General features: G+C 40.3%; 1 protein-coding gene across 4 annotated transcripts in view; it reads left to right on the top strand.

The window, feature by feature from the left end:
• The first annotated feature begins 2,458 nt into the window (after positions 1-2,458).
• Positions 2,459-21,038, top strand: part of RALYL (RALY RNA binding protein like) — a 651,644-nt gene continuing 633,064 nt past the window's right edge. The window contains exon 1 of one of the 4 annotated variants that reach the window (XM_084796699.1): positions 2,459-2,584. Coding sequence is in view for 2 of the 4 variants with exons in the window: in XM_084796700.1 (XP_084652826.1) it covers positions 4,136-4,154 (19 nt within the window). In the remaining 2 variants the exon portion in view is untranslated. Of the gene's footprint in view, positions 2,585-2,610; positions 3,462-3,863; positions 4,155-21,038 lie in introns of those variants that run through there. The other 3 variants (XM_084796698.1, XM_084796700.1, XM_084796697.1) reach the window with 3 other exon arrangements.

Below are 21,038 nucleotides of genomic sequence, written 5' to 3'. Positions count from 1 at the left end.
GAATTAAACGGCAGCCTCAGCTTTGTAAAAGCTGTTCCTTCAATCTGACTTTGTTTACTCTCATTTTTAATGTGGCGGTGCAACCTAAGAGGAGGAGAACGGCGTCTTGGGAATAAGCAATAGTGGAATATTTTGAGCACTGGCCTGCAATTATGTAAGTAAACGGGAGAAGTGAAGGAGGATATTGATGGCTTGCTTGTCCTCAGCAGAGCTTCGTTAAACATAAAGGGGGGTCATTTTATTGAATAATAAAAGCCTGACAATCACTGTGATTGGCTGGGGGCCATTACTGCAGTGCAATTCTAAACAGCTTGTTTTTCAAAGTTCTTCTTGAATAACTCTCTAAATGCAGGCACTGCCTGGCCTGATCCAAAGCTCCAAACTCATTTTGAAAGTGAAGTTGCTCACATTCTGGCATCTCCATCAGTTATGGAGGGAGATATGCGAAAGAACCGACTTCTCTTTAGTGTGTTTAGAGCGGGGGCATTTTGCTGGGGTAGAAAATCTAGAAAATGTAACAAACTCAGGTTTAAATAGCTTAATTCATGAGACTTGGACGAAAAAGAGCCATGTTTGAAGGGGATCTATTTAAAAAACAAAACAAACAAACAAATAAAAAAGAACAAAGACCAACAAGATCACAGAACAATTCACAGCATTTGCTCTGAGTTATGCAGTGGCTTCTGAACATAACTAAAGGCTTCCGGAGGTTCTGGAACCCACTCTGATGCACCCACCCGTCTCTGTGAACACTTCACATCCTCTCTGGGGAGTGTGTACCAAGATAAGGATTTAATAATTCTAATGGCTATTTTAAAATATCTTTTATTTAAATTGAGGATTAATACTTTATTTGACCTACACATTTTGCCCAGAATATTGGAGAAGCATTTACTGCCGGGGCTCTCCGAAATGAACAAATGCTTAAATGTTGAAACTGTCCACATTAGACTCCTGCTTCCAGTGCAGACATTTTATCTTAAACATCAACGTTGGGAAGAGTGAGAAGAAGATCAGAGCAGAACCGTGAGAGCCAAGAAACTGTATTTATTTTCATTTTAGAATACAGACATGGCAATTATTTTTTGTACAATCCAGATTGAAAGCAACACGGAGAAATGATTTTGATATGCATGTTACGTGAAAGATGGAGGGAAAAAAATTAATGCATTGCAGAACCCACAAAGCTGGTTCTGCAACAGGCAGCAGTGGAGGAATCCCAAAGCAGTCCGTGATTGGCTGATGGCATCTTTGTTCCAGCTACTGGCATCCCGCAGCAGACGCTGGGTGAACTCCCTGTTTTGCCTCCACCTTCCAAAGCGCGGCTCAGCCGCCTGGCTCCTGGCTAGGCTTTGACTGCCTTCTGGTGAGTGGCGCACATCTCCCCCTCTCGACCATCCACCAGGTGCCTGCTGCCCGGGCAAGCACTCACACAATGGACTCACTTGTTTCCCCTCGCTCCTCTCCCTGGACTTGCAGCCCGAGAAAACAACTTGCAGGAGTCAGGAAGGACCCTTCACTGGCAGAGCCTTCCAGACAGGTCCAAGCTGGTGCTCAAGCAGACAAAACAAACAATGCCTGGCCCACTAAAGAATAAATTATCCAGGTACACACCCTGGCCCATCACCGTGCAGCAAGCAAAAAGAGAACCTGGGTTGGGATTGTTAAAAAAAAAAAAAGAAAGAAAGAAAAAAGAAAAGAAAAGAAAGAAAGAAAGAAAGAAAAAAGAAAAAAAAAAAGAAATTTGTTTATCTTTCAAATGAGGATCACGCCAATACAGCCAAAGGGATTGACGCTGGCTTTGCAGTGACAACGCCCCCCTGCCCCATAAAGCGTAGCAGAGATCTAGGTTCCCTAAGAATCACAAGGTGGAAAACGGTCCTGGGGAGGGGCGGGGGGAAGGAAGTGACATAGGCAAATCAGTTTACAAGAAAAAGGAACTCCCGAGTTCAAATGAATAAAAAGATCTAGTTAAATCCGGCTTGAAGAGTGAAACTTGGGGGAGAGGAGGCGCAGGAGCTCTCCACGGGAAAACTACCTGGAGATCACTGCCGGGAAATAAAGGGGCGGCAGGCGGCAACTTTGCGGTGGGCAGCAAGTTGTGCACCCTCGGAGGCCTCTGCCGAGCATCCCTAAACTGCCCTGCTTTTGGCGGAGCGCCCGCAGCATCCGCACCGGCGGCGGCACCAGCAGCAGCAGCAGCGGCGGCGGCCACGGCGGCGGCAGCTGCGCGCCTCCGGCCCGCCCCGCGCGGTCCCCGCCAGCCCGCGCCCTGCCCGCCTGCGTGTGCGTGTGCGTGCGCTCAGCCCAGCGTGAGCGGCACCTGCTAGTCGCGGCTCGCCGAGGAGGCCGCCTCGCCCGGCTCCCACCGCCGCGCCCGCCCAAGAGGGCTTGGAGGGGCTCCGAGGTCGCCCAGCAGCCGGAGTGTCCCCCACTTCTTGCCGCCTGCAAGTCCGCCTGGCTCCGAGTCACGTGTCAGTGCCCGAGGCAGAGACTGAGAAAAAAACGCGCTTCATTCCTTCTTCCACCGCCATACTGTATTTTCCTAAATCTCATTTTTATTCCAACATTTTACTCCCGCTCGGTGAGTACCTTCTCAGTGGCATTCTTGTCCTATTCTTTTTTTTTTTTTTTTGGTCCTTTTTTTTTTTGTTTTTGTTTTTGTTTTTTCTTCTTCTTCTTCTTTTTTTTTCTTCCCACTTCTTTGATTATTGTTTGTATTTGGGAAAGCTGACGAGCATGGTCTTAAGCCTTTTCCTGAATCAAGTTTTCCTAGCATGCGATGGTTCTCTAGACAAGGTGCTGTGTCTAGGAGTCCGCAGTAGCGGTGCTCGCTGCGAGCGGCTCCCAAGTCCAGCAAAATGTGCAACTGGTTTTATGGAAAAAGCGTTGTGAAGTATGGTACCTATTTTTTCCCGTTTGTAAAGATAAGAAAGCATGTTTCTAACTCTTTTTTACATACTCTTTTTCCGGTTACATTTTTGTGTAGGTGGGATTTTCCAGCAGTGTCCACAAGTTTGTCGTCTTGCGATTCGATGCGCACCACTGAGCAAAAAGACATTAATTTTGCATTTTTATGACCTTTTTGGAAGACTGTGAGAAATATTTCGTTTTTTCCCCTCCCGTTTTTGATATCAGTTGATAACATGAAACTTTTCTTGCAGCTAGTTAATGGGATTATTTTTAAGCATAAGCTTTTTTTCCCTCCTTTACATTAACTGCGACTTTTGCACATTTGACTTTTTTATTTAAAAAACGAGATAATTTTATAATAGATATCCTGATATCTATATCTATATTATCCCTTCTTCCTCCTTCTCCCTTCCCCGTAAATCAATTTTCAAATGATGGCAGTGGAAGGTTTTTATGGAAATTAAAAAAAAAAAAAAAAAAAGAAGTGCGGTTTGGTTTCCTTGTCAACGGAGGATGAAGTGAACAGCACAACAGCTAGCAGAGAGCAGGTACTTGGCCCCCTCGATGGCGTTCCCCGGGTGTGTGATGGCAACGCTGGCCAAGAAGTCTGTGCGCGCGCGGGTGTGCGTGTGCGAGGGTGTGTGTGCGCGGGTGCGCGCCGGTTCCGGGGCTGTGTCTGAGCCCCGCAATGGTTTGGAAAGCTGCTCCGGGGAGCCAGAACCAAAGTGCTCTCCGAATGTTTTGGAGGTGCGCGCAGTGCCGGGTCTCCCCAGCGCCTAGGTTGTGTTGGCTGCCCGGGTCCAGGGCGCCGCGGGAGGTCTGGCAAGTTGGCCCGAGCCGCCCGCAGCGCCGGAAGCCGAGGGCCGGGCGAGCCGCTGGCTGTGGGGGCGGTCCAGCCCTCCTGGCGCGGGAGATGGAGAGGTGAAGGGGCGGGGACCGCGGGCGCACAGGGGCTGGCCGCTGGCCAGGGCGGCCCGGGCTGAAGGCTTCTAGGATGCCAGCGGTCCCCGAGCGTCGCTCCCGCGCCCCCACGCCCCGCGCGAGCAGTGCCGTAGGTCCTTCCCAGCCGCCTCCGTTAGCCCCGGAGGGTGTACATCTTCGGTGCCGTCTTCCTCACGCTTTCCCAGCGGCGGCGGCGGCGCCGCGTTGGTTTTAAGCCCTTGCTGGTGTCTTCCAGCAAGAGAGGGAATGGTCACTTGTACCGGTGCTTCGCTTGGGTTTAATGAGACAACGCCTGCAAGGTAGACCATTATCTCTTCTTAATTTAAATGGACAATGCTTCTCTTTCCTTATCCACCGGATATTGGTTATATGGGTGACTCCCTTCTCCCCCCACCCGCCCCCCAGGCCTGATGACAGGGCTGGGCAAAAGGGATGCTGAAGGTGGCCACTGTTGGTGGTGATGAAGTACTCAGTGTTGAATGCATTCTATGGCGTTTGAGTGCCCTGTTGCATGCCTCTGGTAAACTGAGCAACACTTTTCAGAAATGCACTAGTTGTAAATTAAAAACAACAATAACAGCAGCAGCAGCAGCAACAAACAAAACCCAAGAAACCTTTTCTCCACTTTTCACAATAACAGAATCTGTGGGGGAAATTTCGTCCCCGTAGACTGAACCTTAGAATCTGGAGAAGAATCTCTGTTTGAATAGGTTGGTTCCGAACCTTTCATTTTCTTCCTTTTCCAACCTTAAATGAGTTCAATGTTAAATTTTTCACGCGCACTGTTTGGGATACGATAAAGTAAACAAATGAAATTACTTTTTGCTTTCCTTACTAAGTTTTCTTCTAGGCTATCTAAAAATATAAAAATAAAAACAAAACTTCATTAAAAACAAGGACCTGTAGTAAAAGGGCGAATAACTTATTCTATAGATTTTTTTTCAAGTGGAAGTTTCATGGAATCTCTGTGCAGCTATGTCGTGAAAAGTTTGATACTGCTGTGTGTTCTATGCTTTGCAGCGAAAGAGTAAAGACTCCGAGGGAAGTTTAAAGTGGTGCAACATGGAGGAAGTTATGGCTTTTACCTGCGCCACACTTGTGTAGCTCTAAGATCCTTCCAAGCTGCATCCATATGTGGTTGCTTATTTACTCACTCATTGATTCTCTCACTGACCCATCCATATTATCTTGTGGCGAAGAGGCTTTTCATTAAGAAGTCCCATTGCACCTTTAGACGAGAAAGAGATCGTTTTAGTCTCTTTAAACCACCAGTCTATTGCTTGGAATGCATAGCTGTGAAAATTGAAGCTCTTGTATTATGACTCTAAACCCAAATATGGAATTTCTTTTTTTTTAATTTTTTTCTCCTTTATTAATTTATTCTTGTTACATCTCAATGGTTATCTCATCCCTTGTATCCTCCCATTCTTCCCTCCCTCCCATTTTCCCCTTATTCCCCTCCCCTATGACTGTTCCTGAGGGGGATTACCTCCCCCTGTATATGTTACAGCCAGGCCATTGCTCAAATACGGACTTTTTCATATGGATCAGACAGCGAACAAAAATACTTTTCAAAATCATTTACAATACATTATTTTTTAAAAAAATATTTTAAATCAGGATGTTTTACATATGTAGAAATGCTCATTTAAAATGATGCATATAGACAATACTTTCTGTAGGTCATATGCTGATAAATCAGTTCTTTGAAAAATCAAACCAAAACAAAAAGACACAGAGCAAGGAAGAAAGAAATATTTTGTGTGAGAAAACCTGGGTGTCCACTCACAGGCTGGTTTTGTCCCAACTTCAGCATATTTTCTTTAGTTTCAGAGACCAACAATTGTCATTTGACGAGAAGGAAATTTCCAGTATAATACTCTACATAAAGACCATACCTTTTGTCTTCCTATGCTTTCATTCATTTCATTTATTGATCTTTCATTATAGTAAATATTAGTTTACATTTCTATCTGTGGCTTCCAAATAATTCTAATCCCAGCCTCCACTAACTGAACCGGGAGCTGCTCAGCCCTGTACGGTGATCCCTTCTTCTGGAGTTTTGGGTTTAAAAGATAATATACTATAGTTGGCACCGCCTACTGGTTTCTTATGGGAAAATACTTGCTTGTTTTCATTGACCAAGCTTCCAACAGAATTCTCATCCACTTAATCACTCATTTTATTTCTTACTGTTTATTTTGGGATTTTTAAAATGAGAATGAGTTTGGCAGTGTAGAGGGCAGGCATTAACTAGTTGCTGAGCCAAAACTAACTGCTCCTATTTTAGTGCATTCTGATGCAGTTTTTATAAACCTAAACCTACTTGTTAAGTTTCCTAGGATGTCTAGTATGTGAAATACGTACTGTGGGTGTTCCTAAAAATGTTTGATTAGTGATTATGTCTATAGTTTCTGCTAACTTCAAACATTGCAGAGAAACAAAGTCTTATTTGGGGTCTATTTTGTATGTGTGGTTTATCCATATATATTTAAAATAAACTTTCGTCATTGCAGTGTTTTTCAGTAAAATTTCTCTTTATATTTAAGCAATCAGGTTGTTTACTTTTTTAAAAAACTTGAGTTTGTGTTCATTTGCCTACATTATTTTGGTGTTTTACATAAAGTGCAAAAGTTTTAAGCACTCTTTAGAAATACTCATCAATATCCTTAACTACCGAAGCTGTTACTCTGCTGTAAACTGTTGGCTTAATTTTTGGAAAGACTAGTTATTCAAAGAGACTATTTAAACATGAAATTTTGTATTGTAAATGAGTGTAACAATATAAAATAAATTGAAGAATAATCTGAACCATCAAAATTTTTTCTTAGTCAAATGAAACATGTTAGCTGAATATATACTTGTTTATTTAAAAAAAAAAGTATTTTGTTGCTTTTTACAGACACAGCCAGCCTGTGTGTCTGTTCATTGTGTGAATGCCTGGTGCCCACTGAGGCCATTAGCAGGTGTCAGATCCCCTAAACTGGAGTTTAAAACTTTTGTGGGTGCTGGGGATTGAACCTGGGTCCTGTGGAAGAGCAGCTAGTGCTTTCAACCTTAGGGGCCATCTCTCTAGCCTCTGAATATGAATTTATTAGGTAAATCAGTTATGCTTTGAATAAGGGGGTAAAAAGCATGTGGAGTCCTTGTACTTGAAAGATTTCCAGCTCGTGGGGTGGGGGCCATGCTTTACGGTCCATCAATCAAGTGAGACTTCAAGTATTCTAAAGTTCTGCTATGGAGGGAGAATACAAGTGAAATGGATATTTAGAATTACTTACAAATAATAAGAAATTGAGGAGTTTCTTGTAGAATAAGAACTAACTATCTCAAAATGTGTTTTTTTTCCCCAAAAGAATAGCTAATTATGACTTTTGTTGCACTATCATTAAGGAACATATACTGTCCTATGAAAAACCAGAGGTGTGCCGATTTTTTTCCCCTACTGATTACGGAGCTCCAGAAAGTAAGAAAAAGTGAAGTTTACAAAAATATCTTGTACCCATTTCCCATAACTGTTATTAACCTCATGCTGTTTTTATCTCTTTCTTCCAGCTTCTTGTAAAGATGTTTTTAAATTTTCATAATTTATCATGATTCTTTGATTTAATAGATTGTGAAATCCTTGGCATCAGTGATATAAAGTGTCCCAGTAGGGCTAGTGGAAGTAGTTGGGTTTCTTTGTATCACAAGCACAGGGACAGTATCCTGGGCAGAGCCTGAGGAACAGGGAGGTTCTATGGCTTCAGTAACTAGTTACAGACTCAGCAGGTGGCATCTGCACACCTCCCACCATAACCTCGCAGATATTCCAACATTTATTTGTATAAGACATAGCATTAATTCAGGTATTGTTAGCTTTTGTTACATTCACAATGCTGGTGATTTTTTTTTTTTTTTTTTTTTGTCTTTGTTTTGTTAGCCTTAGGCTAAGCACTAAACTTATATTTAAGAAAAATTGACTTTGTGCTTTACAGTTATTCCAGATACGTAAAATCTTTATTTGCACTGGATTATCTTCCTGTTGTTGTTGTTGTTGTTTTTTCTGATACTGATCTAGGTTAATTTCCTTTTTATTCTCTGTTACTAGCAGAGATGGAAGTGGGAGAAATTTGTCTAGGATGCATGTCCTCTGGCATGTCCTTGGGGACTCCTCACCTGGAGTCAACACTGCAAGAATTATTTCTCTTACCATGTATAAATCTAAGGGAGAGGAAAATAACAAAGGGCGTAGAAACACTGTCCTGATTACTGATTTCCTGAAATGTGCAATGGAATACCTCACAAAGCACAGTTAAAATAGTGAAAAAGTAAAGAGTTCATATGCAGATATATTTTTAGTAAAATATAATTAAAACTCACCAGTTAATATTATTTTTGTTTAGAATAAAATTGCTGATTTTTTTTCTCGAAAACTCACAGTGGAAATTAATTATATCAAGCATACTGCATATCTTTAGATAAAATGTTTATGTACATTTTGATAATTACGTGCTATACATATATAGAGGCAGCATATTTCTGTGCTAGTCTGGAAATTTTATTAATTATGACAGAGAAATGCTATTTCTAATAAGATATCAAAGACAAAGAAATGGAAAAGAACTAACATTTATTTTTAAAATTGTTTATTGACATATATTAATAAAATATATTAATAATTCATATTAGGACATTTTCATACATGTACACAGTGTATTTCAATTGTATTCATCCTATTCATGTATTCTTGTTTCCTTGTCTTCCTGTTTAGCTCCTTCCTCTTCATTCACATTCCCCCCCCATCTGTCTATGTGTCTGTGTGCGTGTATGTGTGCGCACACGTGTCCGTGTGTGCATGTGTGTGTGTCTCGATAAATATATCAGGTTGTAAATAGTAACGCAGTCATAGCTTGTTTACAGGAATATAGGCACCTTACCAGTTACTTACAAGTACAGAGTGTCCGTATCCGTCCCCACTATCTGTTATCTCTCTATATAAACCCATGAGAGGCCCTTTCAACACAGAGCGTAGATAGTCGCAGTCATGTGGAGAGAGCTTGGGCATGTAGTCACAGCTGCTGAGTTGATGCCTACAGCAGCATTCTAGCTCGAAATCAGCCTTACATGCAGATCTCCCTTCCTCCAGCTCTTATTTCCTGCTGCTCCTTCTGTGATGGATGCTCTCTATACTTTGGAAGGGTTTGTGGGGATGTTATAAATGTGTTATTTGTGGACGGGCATTCAACAGTCATTTATTCTTTGTACTTTGACCAGTTATGAGCCTCTGCAGTCACTAGAGACCACTGGTGCAAAGCATCATGTCTGTTCAGTAAACAGCAGAAGCCGCTCTCCCACAAGGGCCTGAGACCTCACCAGCCATGATATTTTAACCATAGTAACAGTATCCCACATAAGTCCCCTAAGTCCCCTACTCTGAGATGAATATTAACTCTACTCAGAAAATGATTGGTTGTCTCTATAACAAACTTGCCACTGTAATATTGGTGGGTTCATTTTGGCTGATTACTGCTGTAGTATACAGTGTCCAGAGTTAGCTAAGATAATTGGTGACAGTTTGCTCCAGCATCTTGTATAGCACCTTCAGTCACTATGAAGGCTACCCAATGGGGACAAGACTTCTAGCATGACATTGTGCAAAATGACTGCCCTTCGCTTTGTTCTTCCCCACTGAGTAGTAAGAAGTGCATCCCTGTTTCTTGTGTTAAAGGTACTTTGAAAGATAAAGTAGACTTCCAGAGTTCACACTGGTGCCCAAGGATCAAGTAATAAGTAAGATGTCTGATGACATACCCTGGCCCACTTTTTGTGTGCATTGTGTGTAGATGCGATTTTGAGTTGTTTTGCTTTTCTTTGTATAAAATAATGTCTATGTTGTTTACTCTTGATACATTATGGAGACTATAGTTTGGCAAGGTTTTGTTAATGAGTACCTTTCATTAGTGAGTACATAGCTGGAAATAACAATAAGTAGTATCACATCGAGAATTTACTAAAAAAAAAATCTCACTGTTGGACTGTGTTAGCACACATTTTTGCAGGACTCTTTAAGTACAGACCCATATAGGGAAAATGGTGAGCTATCTTAGCTGGGCATCTGAGACTGTGATGAAACAGACTGTCTATAGCTGCTTTGTAAAACTCCGTAAAAAACATCCAGAATTTGTTTAAATGTGCATATAATATCCTTACTTCAAACTCTAAGGGAATAATATGAAGGAAAAAGAAAGAGTCTTTTGGGCAAGGTCACTAAACAGGCTTTTCTTTCATCACCCTACAAGGCTATAAATACAGGTGTTGCCTCTGTCTGCCAAGATCTCACCATCAGCTCATCTCCATTTCTGATTTTTCACTCTTACACTTATTTGGATGTGACATTTTTTGAGCTCACTTTTATCTGTTTGTTAATAATGTGAAACACAACTGCAAAATGCTATTATCAGATGTCGTGTTTAATTGCTGTTTCAGATGTGTGAAAACTTCTGTTATGCAGTAGTTTCCTTAAGGCTTAAGGAAGTGAATATTGTGAAGAGTGAGAAATGCGAAACAGAATGAGGGCAGGACAAATGAGAAGAGTGGGCTTTGGAGACCTTTCAGTACCAACGTACATGTCCACAAAGTCAGTAGCCAACGTCAAGTCAGGGCTAACATCTCCTGTCTGATGTTGGAATCTGGATGTCTTCGAAATTGGTGTGAGAAAGCAAGAGCTGAGCTGGTCTGTGGAGGAAGTCTCGTGTACTTGAGGATGAGAGACTGCGTATCGTATCACACGCCACACAAGTTTGAAGTCCTAACATTAACTTAGGAAGAAATAAGCAGTGCACATTTGAAAGATAGCATAGGCAAGTCTGGAAGAACATGTTACACAACTGTCTATGAAAACATTTAGGAGGAGAAAAGACAGGGCAGGAGCACATGTTTGGTGAATACCCGTACTTTCCTACTGTGATGTACAAGGGAATGGTAAAAGGTAGAAAAATAATTGCTGGCAAGAAGTGTGTCTGTATGTGTGTGTGTGTGTGTGTGTGTGTGTGTGTGTGTGTGTGTGTGTGTGTGCCTGTGTGTATGTGTCTGTGTCTGTGTGTTTGTGTGTTTGTCTGTGTGTGTCTATGTGTGTCTGTGTGTGTGTATGTGTCTGTGTGTGTTTGTCTGTGTGTGTGTGTGTGTGTGTGTGTATTGTAGTCGATAGAGGTAATGCATGGACACAAAGAACCTGAGCTGAAGAAGCAGGGTTCCTTGAATCTGTGCTTAAAATTACTCAATTTTTTAAAAAAGTAAACCAAGGGGAGATAATAGAATTGAACAAATGAATGGGATATTGATTGTTCTGGATATGGTGTATTCACACCTTAAAGAGATATCTTCCAAAAGTCATATGTGGTATGGATGTGAATGTGTGTATTTGTATGTGTAACACAATCTTCCCAGGAAGAGCAGAGAGACATTTTCTGTAAATATGTAGAAAAATAAAGCAAAGCTCACAAATAAGTAAGGCTATTCTAAGAAAGAAATAAACAAAGCAAAGGCTGACCTAAGTATAGCAATTCCCTGCAAAGAGCAAAAGGTGCATAATATACTTTCATTATCTTTGTATAATGGAAAAGCCTCAAGGCCTTGTGGCTCCAGGAACACTGAACACACCTGGTGATACATCAGGGCTTGTAGGGAGCCAGATCTGGCAGAAAAGTCTCTGATTCCATATCTGGGATATCACACACTGGAAAGCAACAGAAATACTCAAAGGTAAATAAGTTACATGAGTTTGAAGGGTCTTTGAGTTGCCAAATTTGGGTTTATTTTCATATTAAGTGCAAGTTTAATGAATTACCAAACACTAAGTAATGTAAAATACACAAATCTGTAGTGATATAAATAAAACCATGTTGAAAGGCAAAATTCTAACAATTGCCAAACCTAAGCTTACCTTTTTGGTTGTACAGATTTCCTAGGTAAGTGATATTAGTTACACACGCTGACTAAATAGCGCCCGCGTTGTGTCACACTGCACAGATCTCAGGAGCCTTCTCCATGAATTCAGGTTATGGGCTTAGTGTTGCTAGAGAAACGGGCTTCACTGCTGGTTGCAGTTCATGAGAGCTCATGGTCATCTCTTCTAATTTGCTGTGCTCCTAGTCCACTGCTACTTAATCTGTCTTCTCAGATATTTGGAAGCATGGTGTTAGGTCAAGATTAATCAGATCCTCGGTGACAACTTAGCCCAGTGCACATTTGTGTCACTTGTAGTCAAGAAGAAGACCGGCAACCAAAGGGTCGAGTAAGCATGTGAAACCAGCCACGCAGAACGGCGAGACAAAGACACGGGGTTATCTAGGTATAAAGGCTGGTTTGGATAAGGAGGCCAGCACAAGCCTGTGAGGTGACTGGAGCAGGAAGGGTAATATTCCACCCAGTGCAAATGGCTGCAGCTTCAGAGGAGAAGTTTATGCATGTAGGTTTTAGTGAAATATAGGCAGCAATGAACACACTTTCGAGTATGGTACAGCTTACAGGTAGCTAAGAAAAATACTTAGATGATATTTTAACTTACTGTTTACCCAGACTCAGTGCAAAAGCTGTTTTTAAAAAATCATAGTTGGACAACAGGAAAATGTAAAGGAAACCTATAAATATGTGAATAAAAAGGACCAATGAATTTTCTGTATGTTTATAATCTATAGCAGGGAATTTATTTTCATTTGCAGCTTACGGGTTTTTTTTTCTTTATATTATTAAGAGAGCAGTGTCATTCAGTGTGTGTGTTCATTTTACTTATGTCTTCATACTGTTCCGGTAACACAGAAATAAAACCATCACTGGATGTGGAAATGAAGTCAGTCACTTATAAAGAGGTCATTGATCAGGGCCAGGAAGTCTAATATAGTATACTACAATTAAATGCACTCAATAGAAAGAAAACAATTAGATGAAAACCAAGGCACAGCGTATTTGCTAATTCATTTTAGACTGCAGTTCATATGTTAGTTTTATTAGGTCATAAGTCTTGGTTTCAGAAGCAATGGGTAGTCTCTGGCCTGTGGCTGCTCCATGCCCATCCTGGTAAATGTATTCACTGACCGTCAGGACCACACAGAGAGATGACACCTGGACATCTTGTTCCTCACTGTTTTAACCTAATCCAGACGTGGGAGGGGACTGGGAGCAACAGGCAACCTGCAAAACGTCTCAGAGGCATAAAGTTGCTTAGTGAGATCTGAACTGAGATGTGTTGATTCCAAAATGTGAGTATGGAGTTCTGTGGTTTGTCTAGGAGAGAGAAGAAAAGAGGAGCTTTGGTTTGGGTATGACTGACTGGCATTTCCCTAACACAGTTGACAAGTTTGCATCATTAACTGTCTCACCTCCACTCCCTTCATGGAGAAGATAGGGACAGTTAAGCATGAACACTGACTTCATAGGACTGATAGTGGCCCTGATTTTTAGAGTCTTCTATGATTTTTCTGTGTTCACAGTATTTCTTATGTGGGATTTATTTACTGGGAGAAGGTTTTATTTTCTTTTTTTAACAGCGGAGGCAGTTTACTTTTTGTAGTCTTTTTTTTTTTAAGCTGCAAAATATAACAGAACAAAGTGTCCTCCCCCTTCTGAGCTGAGAACTTACTTGGGATGTAATGAGAAAGTTCACAGAGATGATAATTAAGCTGAGATGAGTGCACAGTTCTTCAGATTGCTAAGAACATGAGGTAATTGGAGCATAGTGGCTCTCTGCTAGCAGGGTATATGTTTCTGTGTTCTGTTTTCCTTTCTTTAAGCAAAGTAATTGTGTGTGTGTGAGTGTGTGTGTATACATAGGTAAGTGTGTGTGTATACATAGGTAGATGTGTGTGTGTGTGTGTGTGTGTGTGTGTGTGTGTGTGTGTGTGTGTGTATAGACAGGTAGGTAGGTGTGTGCATTCCATATAATGCCTGTGGAGGTCGGGGGACAACTTTATAGAATCAGTTATCTTGTCTACCTTATCCAGGGATCGAACCAGCCAGCAGGCTTTCCCAGTAAACACTTTTTGCTGCTTGAGGCATCTCCTTGGCTCATGTTTCCTTTGTGAGGTATTCTAGATTCTGTAACATATGAAACTGTACAGTGATGGGCAGGAGGAACGTTAGAGGGCAGAAGAAGAGAACAAAATATATATATGTGTGTGTGTGTTTGTGTGTGTGTGTGTGTGTGTGTGTGTGTGTGTGTTTTCAAGACAGTTTCTCTGTGTAATAGCCCTGGCTGTACTGGAATGCTCCCTGTAGACCAGGCTGGCCTCAAACTTACAGAGATCTGCCTGCCTCTGCCTTCTGAGTGCTAGGATTAATGACATGTGGCACTGTGCGTGGCTCAACATTAAAATTTTGAGTCACTAATTTGTGAATAAAATTGTGAGGCAAAGGGCAGTAGTAACATTATGAGGACAATAAGAAGGCCAGAGTAAAGGTACAATATTTATGATTCTGTACTTTATTTCACAAACATTTTATGCTTTAATACATAGTTCATTGTTTAAAAGGGAAATTTTGTAGCATACTTAAAATACTCAAAGTCTAAAATTTCTGCATCTAATTTTATAAGTGGCATCAATTAAGTGAAACTAGTTGAGAAATTCTTTATATTTTTAATATGGTTGACAATATAACTATGCTAATTATTTAAATTGAATTAATGAAACCTGGCAATGAATATGTATTCATTTTTTTCCACTTTAGAACCCTGTGTATCACATTTGTGATCTGTTTATTTCAGAATTTCTTGATGTTTCCCGTGTACTACAGTCCCAACACCTGAAACAATTCTAGGATGAGGGAAAAAAAGAAAGAAATAAGGAGTGGGTGGGGAAGGAGAAGCAAGCACGTCATTATGACAAGCGTTCTTGACAAGCACTATAGAGTAGAGCTGTGGTGTAACGGAGCAGGCCTCCCACATCTGGAATTTCCTAGACATAAGAAATGAGTAAAGTGAAACAGATAAATCTAATTTTTATATTCCATCTAACCCAATTAACCCAATGCATCAAAAATGATTTCAACATATCATCATTACAAAATTATTTCAAACATACCTTGCCCTTTCTGTCCTGTCTTTGAAATCTGGTTTTTATATTATACTTGCTGAGAAACACATGGTTTATGTATGTGCACACACTTCTGTGGCTCTCACAAAGTCCAGGTCTTAGGGAAAAAAATCTCAGGACTATGTCATGATTTTAAACTCTTTTAGACATCTTATTCGTTTTCAGAGCATAGCCAAGATAGATTTTTAAAATACTCTCTGATTGTTTCAATTTCAACTTTCACTTTTTATTAAGAATATAAATTGAAATCCATTCAAACTCATTTTGTACTAAGAACTAATCCTAAAATATGGTCAGTTGACTAAGAAATATCAAATTTACCTAGAGAAGATATTGCTCTTTAGAAGCAAGGTATCCACTTTCCCAAATCTGCTTTTTTTTTCCCCAATCAATTCATTCATAACTTGGTCCTACATATAAAGAAACAGCACTAATGCCACGAATGGACGTTGTCATTGGGGCTTTTGTTTCAGGACATGTTCCTGGCGCTTTATGGTTTTGGTGAGAATTGTCCAGGGTCCTACAGAGTCATTCATTCACGATGTTCTAAGAAGAATGATTTATTTATGAATTTAATTTACATACAGATTCAGTGGCCGTTGCCTGCTTAGTTTCAGAAATCATTTAGAAGTGAGATAGCATTTTCTGAGTGTCATAACCTGCTTTGTGTTTTTTGAAATCCATAAATGTAGACAAATAAGAAGCTTTCATACTCTGCTCCTCCTTTGCCACCTAAACCTTACCTGCTTAAAGTCTTCTGCTTCTGTCAGTTGAGATTTTTCTGGCCCTTGCTCAGGTATGTTTTCAGACTTTTCTTGAAAGGGCTTTTCTCCGTGAGGAGGTCCAGCCTCTGACCTAAAGAGGCAGGGCCGTAGCATTTTCACAGCCTGTGCTTTACGTACTATGGTGATAATAGAAATGCTAACAAAGGGCAGGGGAGATGGCGTCAGGGGTAAAGTGCTTGCTGTGAGAGCACAAGGACTTGAGTGAGAATGCCCTGCATGCTTGTAATGCCAGGCACAACAGCATGAGCCTGTGGCCCTCAGACTGCAAGATGGCAGGTGGACACAGAAAAATCCGTGGTAGCTCACATGGACAGCTAGCCCGGTGTCCATGATGGGAAACAGCAAAGAGAGTCCCTGTCTCAAACAAGATAGACAGAAAAGATCAACAGCTGAGTTGTTCTCAGACCTCTGTACTTACACGGTTACATGTGAACATATGTACATGTGCCATATGGACACATAGGTGCTCATATATACACAGTGAACATGGATTGTCCTCATTGATGGCTCCAGACACTAGATATATTTTCCAGTTATTTTTGGGATTGTTTTAACACCTGAAGGCAAAGACCAAACCGAACCCAAACAGACAACAGCTACCACCAGTTATCGCCACCGGTTGCAGCTGTTTATAGTTGTACATCAAGGAATGCTTAATTTCTCCAGCAAGAAGTACATAAACTCTCAAACTGTGTGAATTTACTTAGCTAATAAGCTAATAAGCTTCAATAGGGTTACTTACATTGGTAAGTGTCTGTAAGTTTAGAACTTACATCTATACCAATTTTAATTCTTTTCTCACTGCCTCGTTTGTGATTGAGGACGCTCAGGTTCAAAACTGTAGGGACACAAGTAGCCAACACCGTGGAAGCACTCAGTTTGTGTCTACCATAGTTGACACAAGGGAACAGTCTACCCTGAGGTAACAGGGGCTCGTAACTTAATTTTCGTTATTTACTTTGAATAGTTAGAAAAGCTTCCTACCTAATCATAAGTCTTATGTGTTTCTTAAACTTATAGCCAAAGTTCAAAGTATTAACATTAAACAGGCCAGAGTTTTCTACATTTTCCTGTTTAAGCATCTAGGACAGTATTTTAGGGCATCATGAGCGTGTAACAGTTAAAAATAGTTAGACAGGTGCCATTTTATGAGATAGGACTATGCATAATGGAGAATAGCACATAAAATACATTGGGGGAGGGGCTGTTGAGACTGCCAGAGTATTGAAAGATGTTGCAAGCTTTGCCTTCAGGAAGACCAACCTTATTTTGGGTACTGTTCACTTCCTACTACAACCTTTTAAAAATTAAGTTAAAATAAGTTTACATAGATATTTTAAATTTTTTAAAATTTATTTTATTTTATTCATATTACATCTCAATTGTTATCCCATCTCTACTATCCTCCCATTCCTCCCTCCCTCTTATTTTCCCCTTACTCCCCTCCCCTATGACTGTGACTGAGGGGGACCTCCTCCCCCTGTATATGCTCATAGGATATCAAGTCTCTTCTTGGTAGCCTGCTATCCTTCCTCTGAGTGCCACCAGGTCTTCCCATCAAGAGGATGTGGTCAAATATGGGGCACCAGAGTTCTTGTGAAAGTCAGACCCCACTCTCCACTCAACTGTGAAGAATGTCCTGTCCATTGGCTAGATCTGGGCCCAAACTGCGCGCCGAGCTCAGCTAGAGTCTCAGGAGCCGAACCGCGTGCTGAGTCCAGTTTGCGTGTCAGGGCAGGAGCCATGCACCGAGTTGAGCTTGGGTCATGGGGCCCAAACCCCGCACAGAGTCCCCTCTCCTGTAGCAATTCCCACCGGTCACCACTCCAATCGTATCTGCCGGAGGGTTCCCAGCTGCAAACCTCAGCTGCTGCCATTGCCGCTCTAGTCAGAGAACATCCGCGCGCCTCCCGTGTGCAGAGGTACGCAGGTTTTCTGAATTTCGGTCCTTTTGAACTGTGGAGTACTCCCACTGTCGTGGGGTGGGGACCTTCGTGTTCCTGGTTCAGAATTCTGAGCAATTCCCTGAATCTTTACTGGAGCTTCTAAACACGGTCCACACTGCTCACTACCATCTTGGTCCTCTGATATTTTTAATTTTATCTTAAGATTCTTTCTATAATACCCAGATGAGACATGATAGGTCATGATCATATGGTGGGGGAGGAGGTCCCCTCTGTCACAGGACTAGGGGAGGGGAATAGGGTGAAAGAGGGAAGGAGGGGGGAATGGGAAGATACAAGTGAGGGGGCAACAATTGAATAAATTATTGAAATAAAATAAAAAAAGAATCTAAAATTTTTTCTTAAGTGAAAGTGTTGTGACGCTACATAAATTTGAAAATCAATACATTTGAGAGTTTTTGCCAAGAGTTTTAACTATTTACAAATTTATCCTGAATTAATTTTATTGCTTAATTGAAATGCAACTGTATGAACCTTTGCTACTTAAAATATACAAGAATTTTCAATTTAGACAAAGTTCTAACAAAACAGGATTGATTTGGTTTTCTCTTAGCAAAACTACAACTGTTTCAACATTTTTCACTTAAAAATTTACCGATATGTCCAAATTAAGAAAATTAGGGATCAAACAAAATAGTACTGATATTTTGCCTCTTGAACGCATCCTATCTTACTGGAGAGGTCTTTGGGAAGTTATTGTAGTTTGTGAATATACAAATTAAAGGATTATAAAACTATTTTTGTTCCAGTACAGGCTAAGTATTGACAATATTTTTGTGATATTGACCAATCATTGACTTACAGGATTTGCCAGCTTCCAAATTATGAGTTCAGTTTTTACATTGGTTATAAAATGCTTCTTTCATTTCATTCCATTTATTATGTATCTGATAAGTTTTATTTTAAGTTTTTCAGCCTTCCAGGTTGTGAGAATATAATATAGGAGAATGCATGTTATAGCAAACTACAAAGTGCGGAAAAGCCAGACAACCTTGAGTATCCAAGTAGAAATAAAATTAAGAGTTAAAATGACAGTTTTGTTTTTTTTTTTTAATTAATTCTAAGGATTAATTTTTCTTTGTAATTTTAATTGCAAATATGACTCAGTGTGAAGTAAAAAAGGCCAAACTAATACTTAAAGTGATATATAGAAAAAAGTGCTTTAAGTATGTAAATTGTTAAATAAATTCTTTACTTTTTGAGACTAAAGTGATTTAGTGTCTGTCTATACAAGTTGAAGAGGCAAGAATTTAGTAAAAAAATGTAGGCATTGGATTTCTATCACTCATATTGCCTTGATTATTCTGAGCTAAAAATAAGTGAGCATTCACTGGTCAAACCGTTGCAGGGGTGAGGGAAGTGTTCCCTTGTGAGCAGGAGTGTGTGGATGAGAGTGTGTTTTGGAATCAGCTGCTGTTGGACAATTTTAGAACAGGACTTTTAAGTACGTAATTGTCCAAGTATCAAGTCACATGTGCAGTTCTCAATCTTTGGGGTGCGTTTATTTGACACTGCTATCCTCTGTCTTTAAGATATCTTTGACACATATTAAATTAAAGTAACTTTGACAAGACAGAGTTTGGCTACTCATGGAAAGGAGGATTTTAATGCCTGCATACCATTCTGAATTACTGTGGCCCTTCTCAGTTCATTCATCACTTTCTATTTGTCATTTTGAAGGAAAAAATGTGTAGGGCTCTCCTTATTTTCTGGAATGATATATCCTGGCATTGTGGTCTCATATGCACTTTAAAATTTTTTATGTATTTTATGTGTGTAGTGTGTGCGTGAGTGTATATGTCTGTGCCTTATGTGTGCAGGAGCACACGGAGGTCAGAGAGTTCTTAAATTCCTGGAACTAGGTCTGTAATAGGAGCTTGTCAGCCACCATTGGGGTGCTAGGAACTGAACCCTGATTTTTGGCATCATAGGTAAGTTCTCATAATTTCTGAGCAATTTCTCCAGGCCTTTGAGTGCACTTTTAGCTCATGTGAATTAACACAGTGGTTATATAGTGGTGGAAACAGGTCTAGAACTCAGCCAGTGTCCAGCAAAGACTTTGCCCTCTCAGTGAGCTCTAGAGGAAATGTCAGGTGTGTTGTTCTTAGATAATATTTAAGTTCTACATAATTCCACAGTGTTGTATAAATATGTGATACAGTAAAGTATTTTCAGAAGCAACTTTACATACTTTGTGATGAATTTAGAAGTAAGCCACCAGGATATATTCTATCTAGTCATATTTCATCTGAAAATTACATACATGACATTTGAACCTTTTTTCTTGTATTCTAGCCCAGATTAGCAATGAAAACTCTATGTAGCCTATAAACATTTAGCTAAAATATTGCTGACTCTCCTTTAAACTTCACTTTAAGTTGTTACCACAATGTATTATTTTTTTGTTTGTTTGTTTTTTTTTTCCAGAGCTGAGGACTGAACCCAGAGCCTTGCACTTGCTAGGCAAGCGCTCTACCATCGAGCTAAATCCCCAACCCCCACAATGTAGTATTAATAATAGCTTTTTAGAGCAAATACTTCTTTTTGAGTAGTGTATTATGTACACATGCAGCTTTCTTAAAGCATGTAGTGAACGCTGATTAAGAAGAGAGCAGGGGCTTAATGTTTGAACAGTTTCAAGTTAGACATTTCCAGTAACACAACAAATGTTGGTTATTTGCAGAGCAGGACAGGTGGTCATGAACAGTAGTCTGACAGCACTGTTCATTTGTCACTCAGGTGACTTGAATCCTCAAGGATTATGCCTGGTTTTCTAAATCCTCCGTAAAGAGGGACGCTGTCCTGCACACAGGGCTTCCCTTTATGTCTATGGGTCACATAGGCCAGGGTCACTAAAGTGTGCTGAAATTGAGAGACACTTGGTGTAGTTTTCTGTCTGTGGAGTGAATTGTTATGAAATTCCGTAAAATGCTTGAAGAAATATTGATTTTACTAGGAGATTAACCATAGTTAATGGAATCTTCCAAAACACTACACTGTTGCCTACTTGTAGGTTAAGGAGGGCTTTCTTCACCATGTTGTTTATGATCAGTGTAGAATGCTTGGCCATGGCTGATGGAGTTGTTGGTTGTTGCTTTGGTGCAAGGAATTGAGACTCCCATTGCAGTCTTAGTGAATAGTTTTACGTCTAGTATGTCTTTGTATTATTTCTTCCGTATTTTAAAAATAATTTATTTTATTGTATTCTATAAAAATTATTTGTTAGCGATTAGAAAGTACAAGCCTCATCTTGTTTGTAGCATAAAAAATGTCTCCCCATACCATCTCTCCTTGAGCACCAGTCTGATGATTAGTTAGTTCCTTCATAACATCGGTGAAATTCCTAAACGTATCTTTTCTGTGCA

The sequence above is a fragment of the Acomys minous genome (assembly GCF_964271855.1).
Source record: "Acomys minous genome assembly, chromosome: 9".
Classification (NCBI taxonomy): Eukaryota; Metazoa; Chordata; class Mammalia; order Rodentia; family Muridae; genus Acomys; species Acomys minous.
The sequence above is the reverse complement of the archived record's forward strand: the minus strand, read 5'-3'. Positions and strand labels throughout refer to the sequence as shown.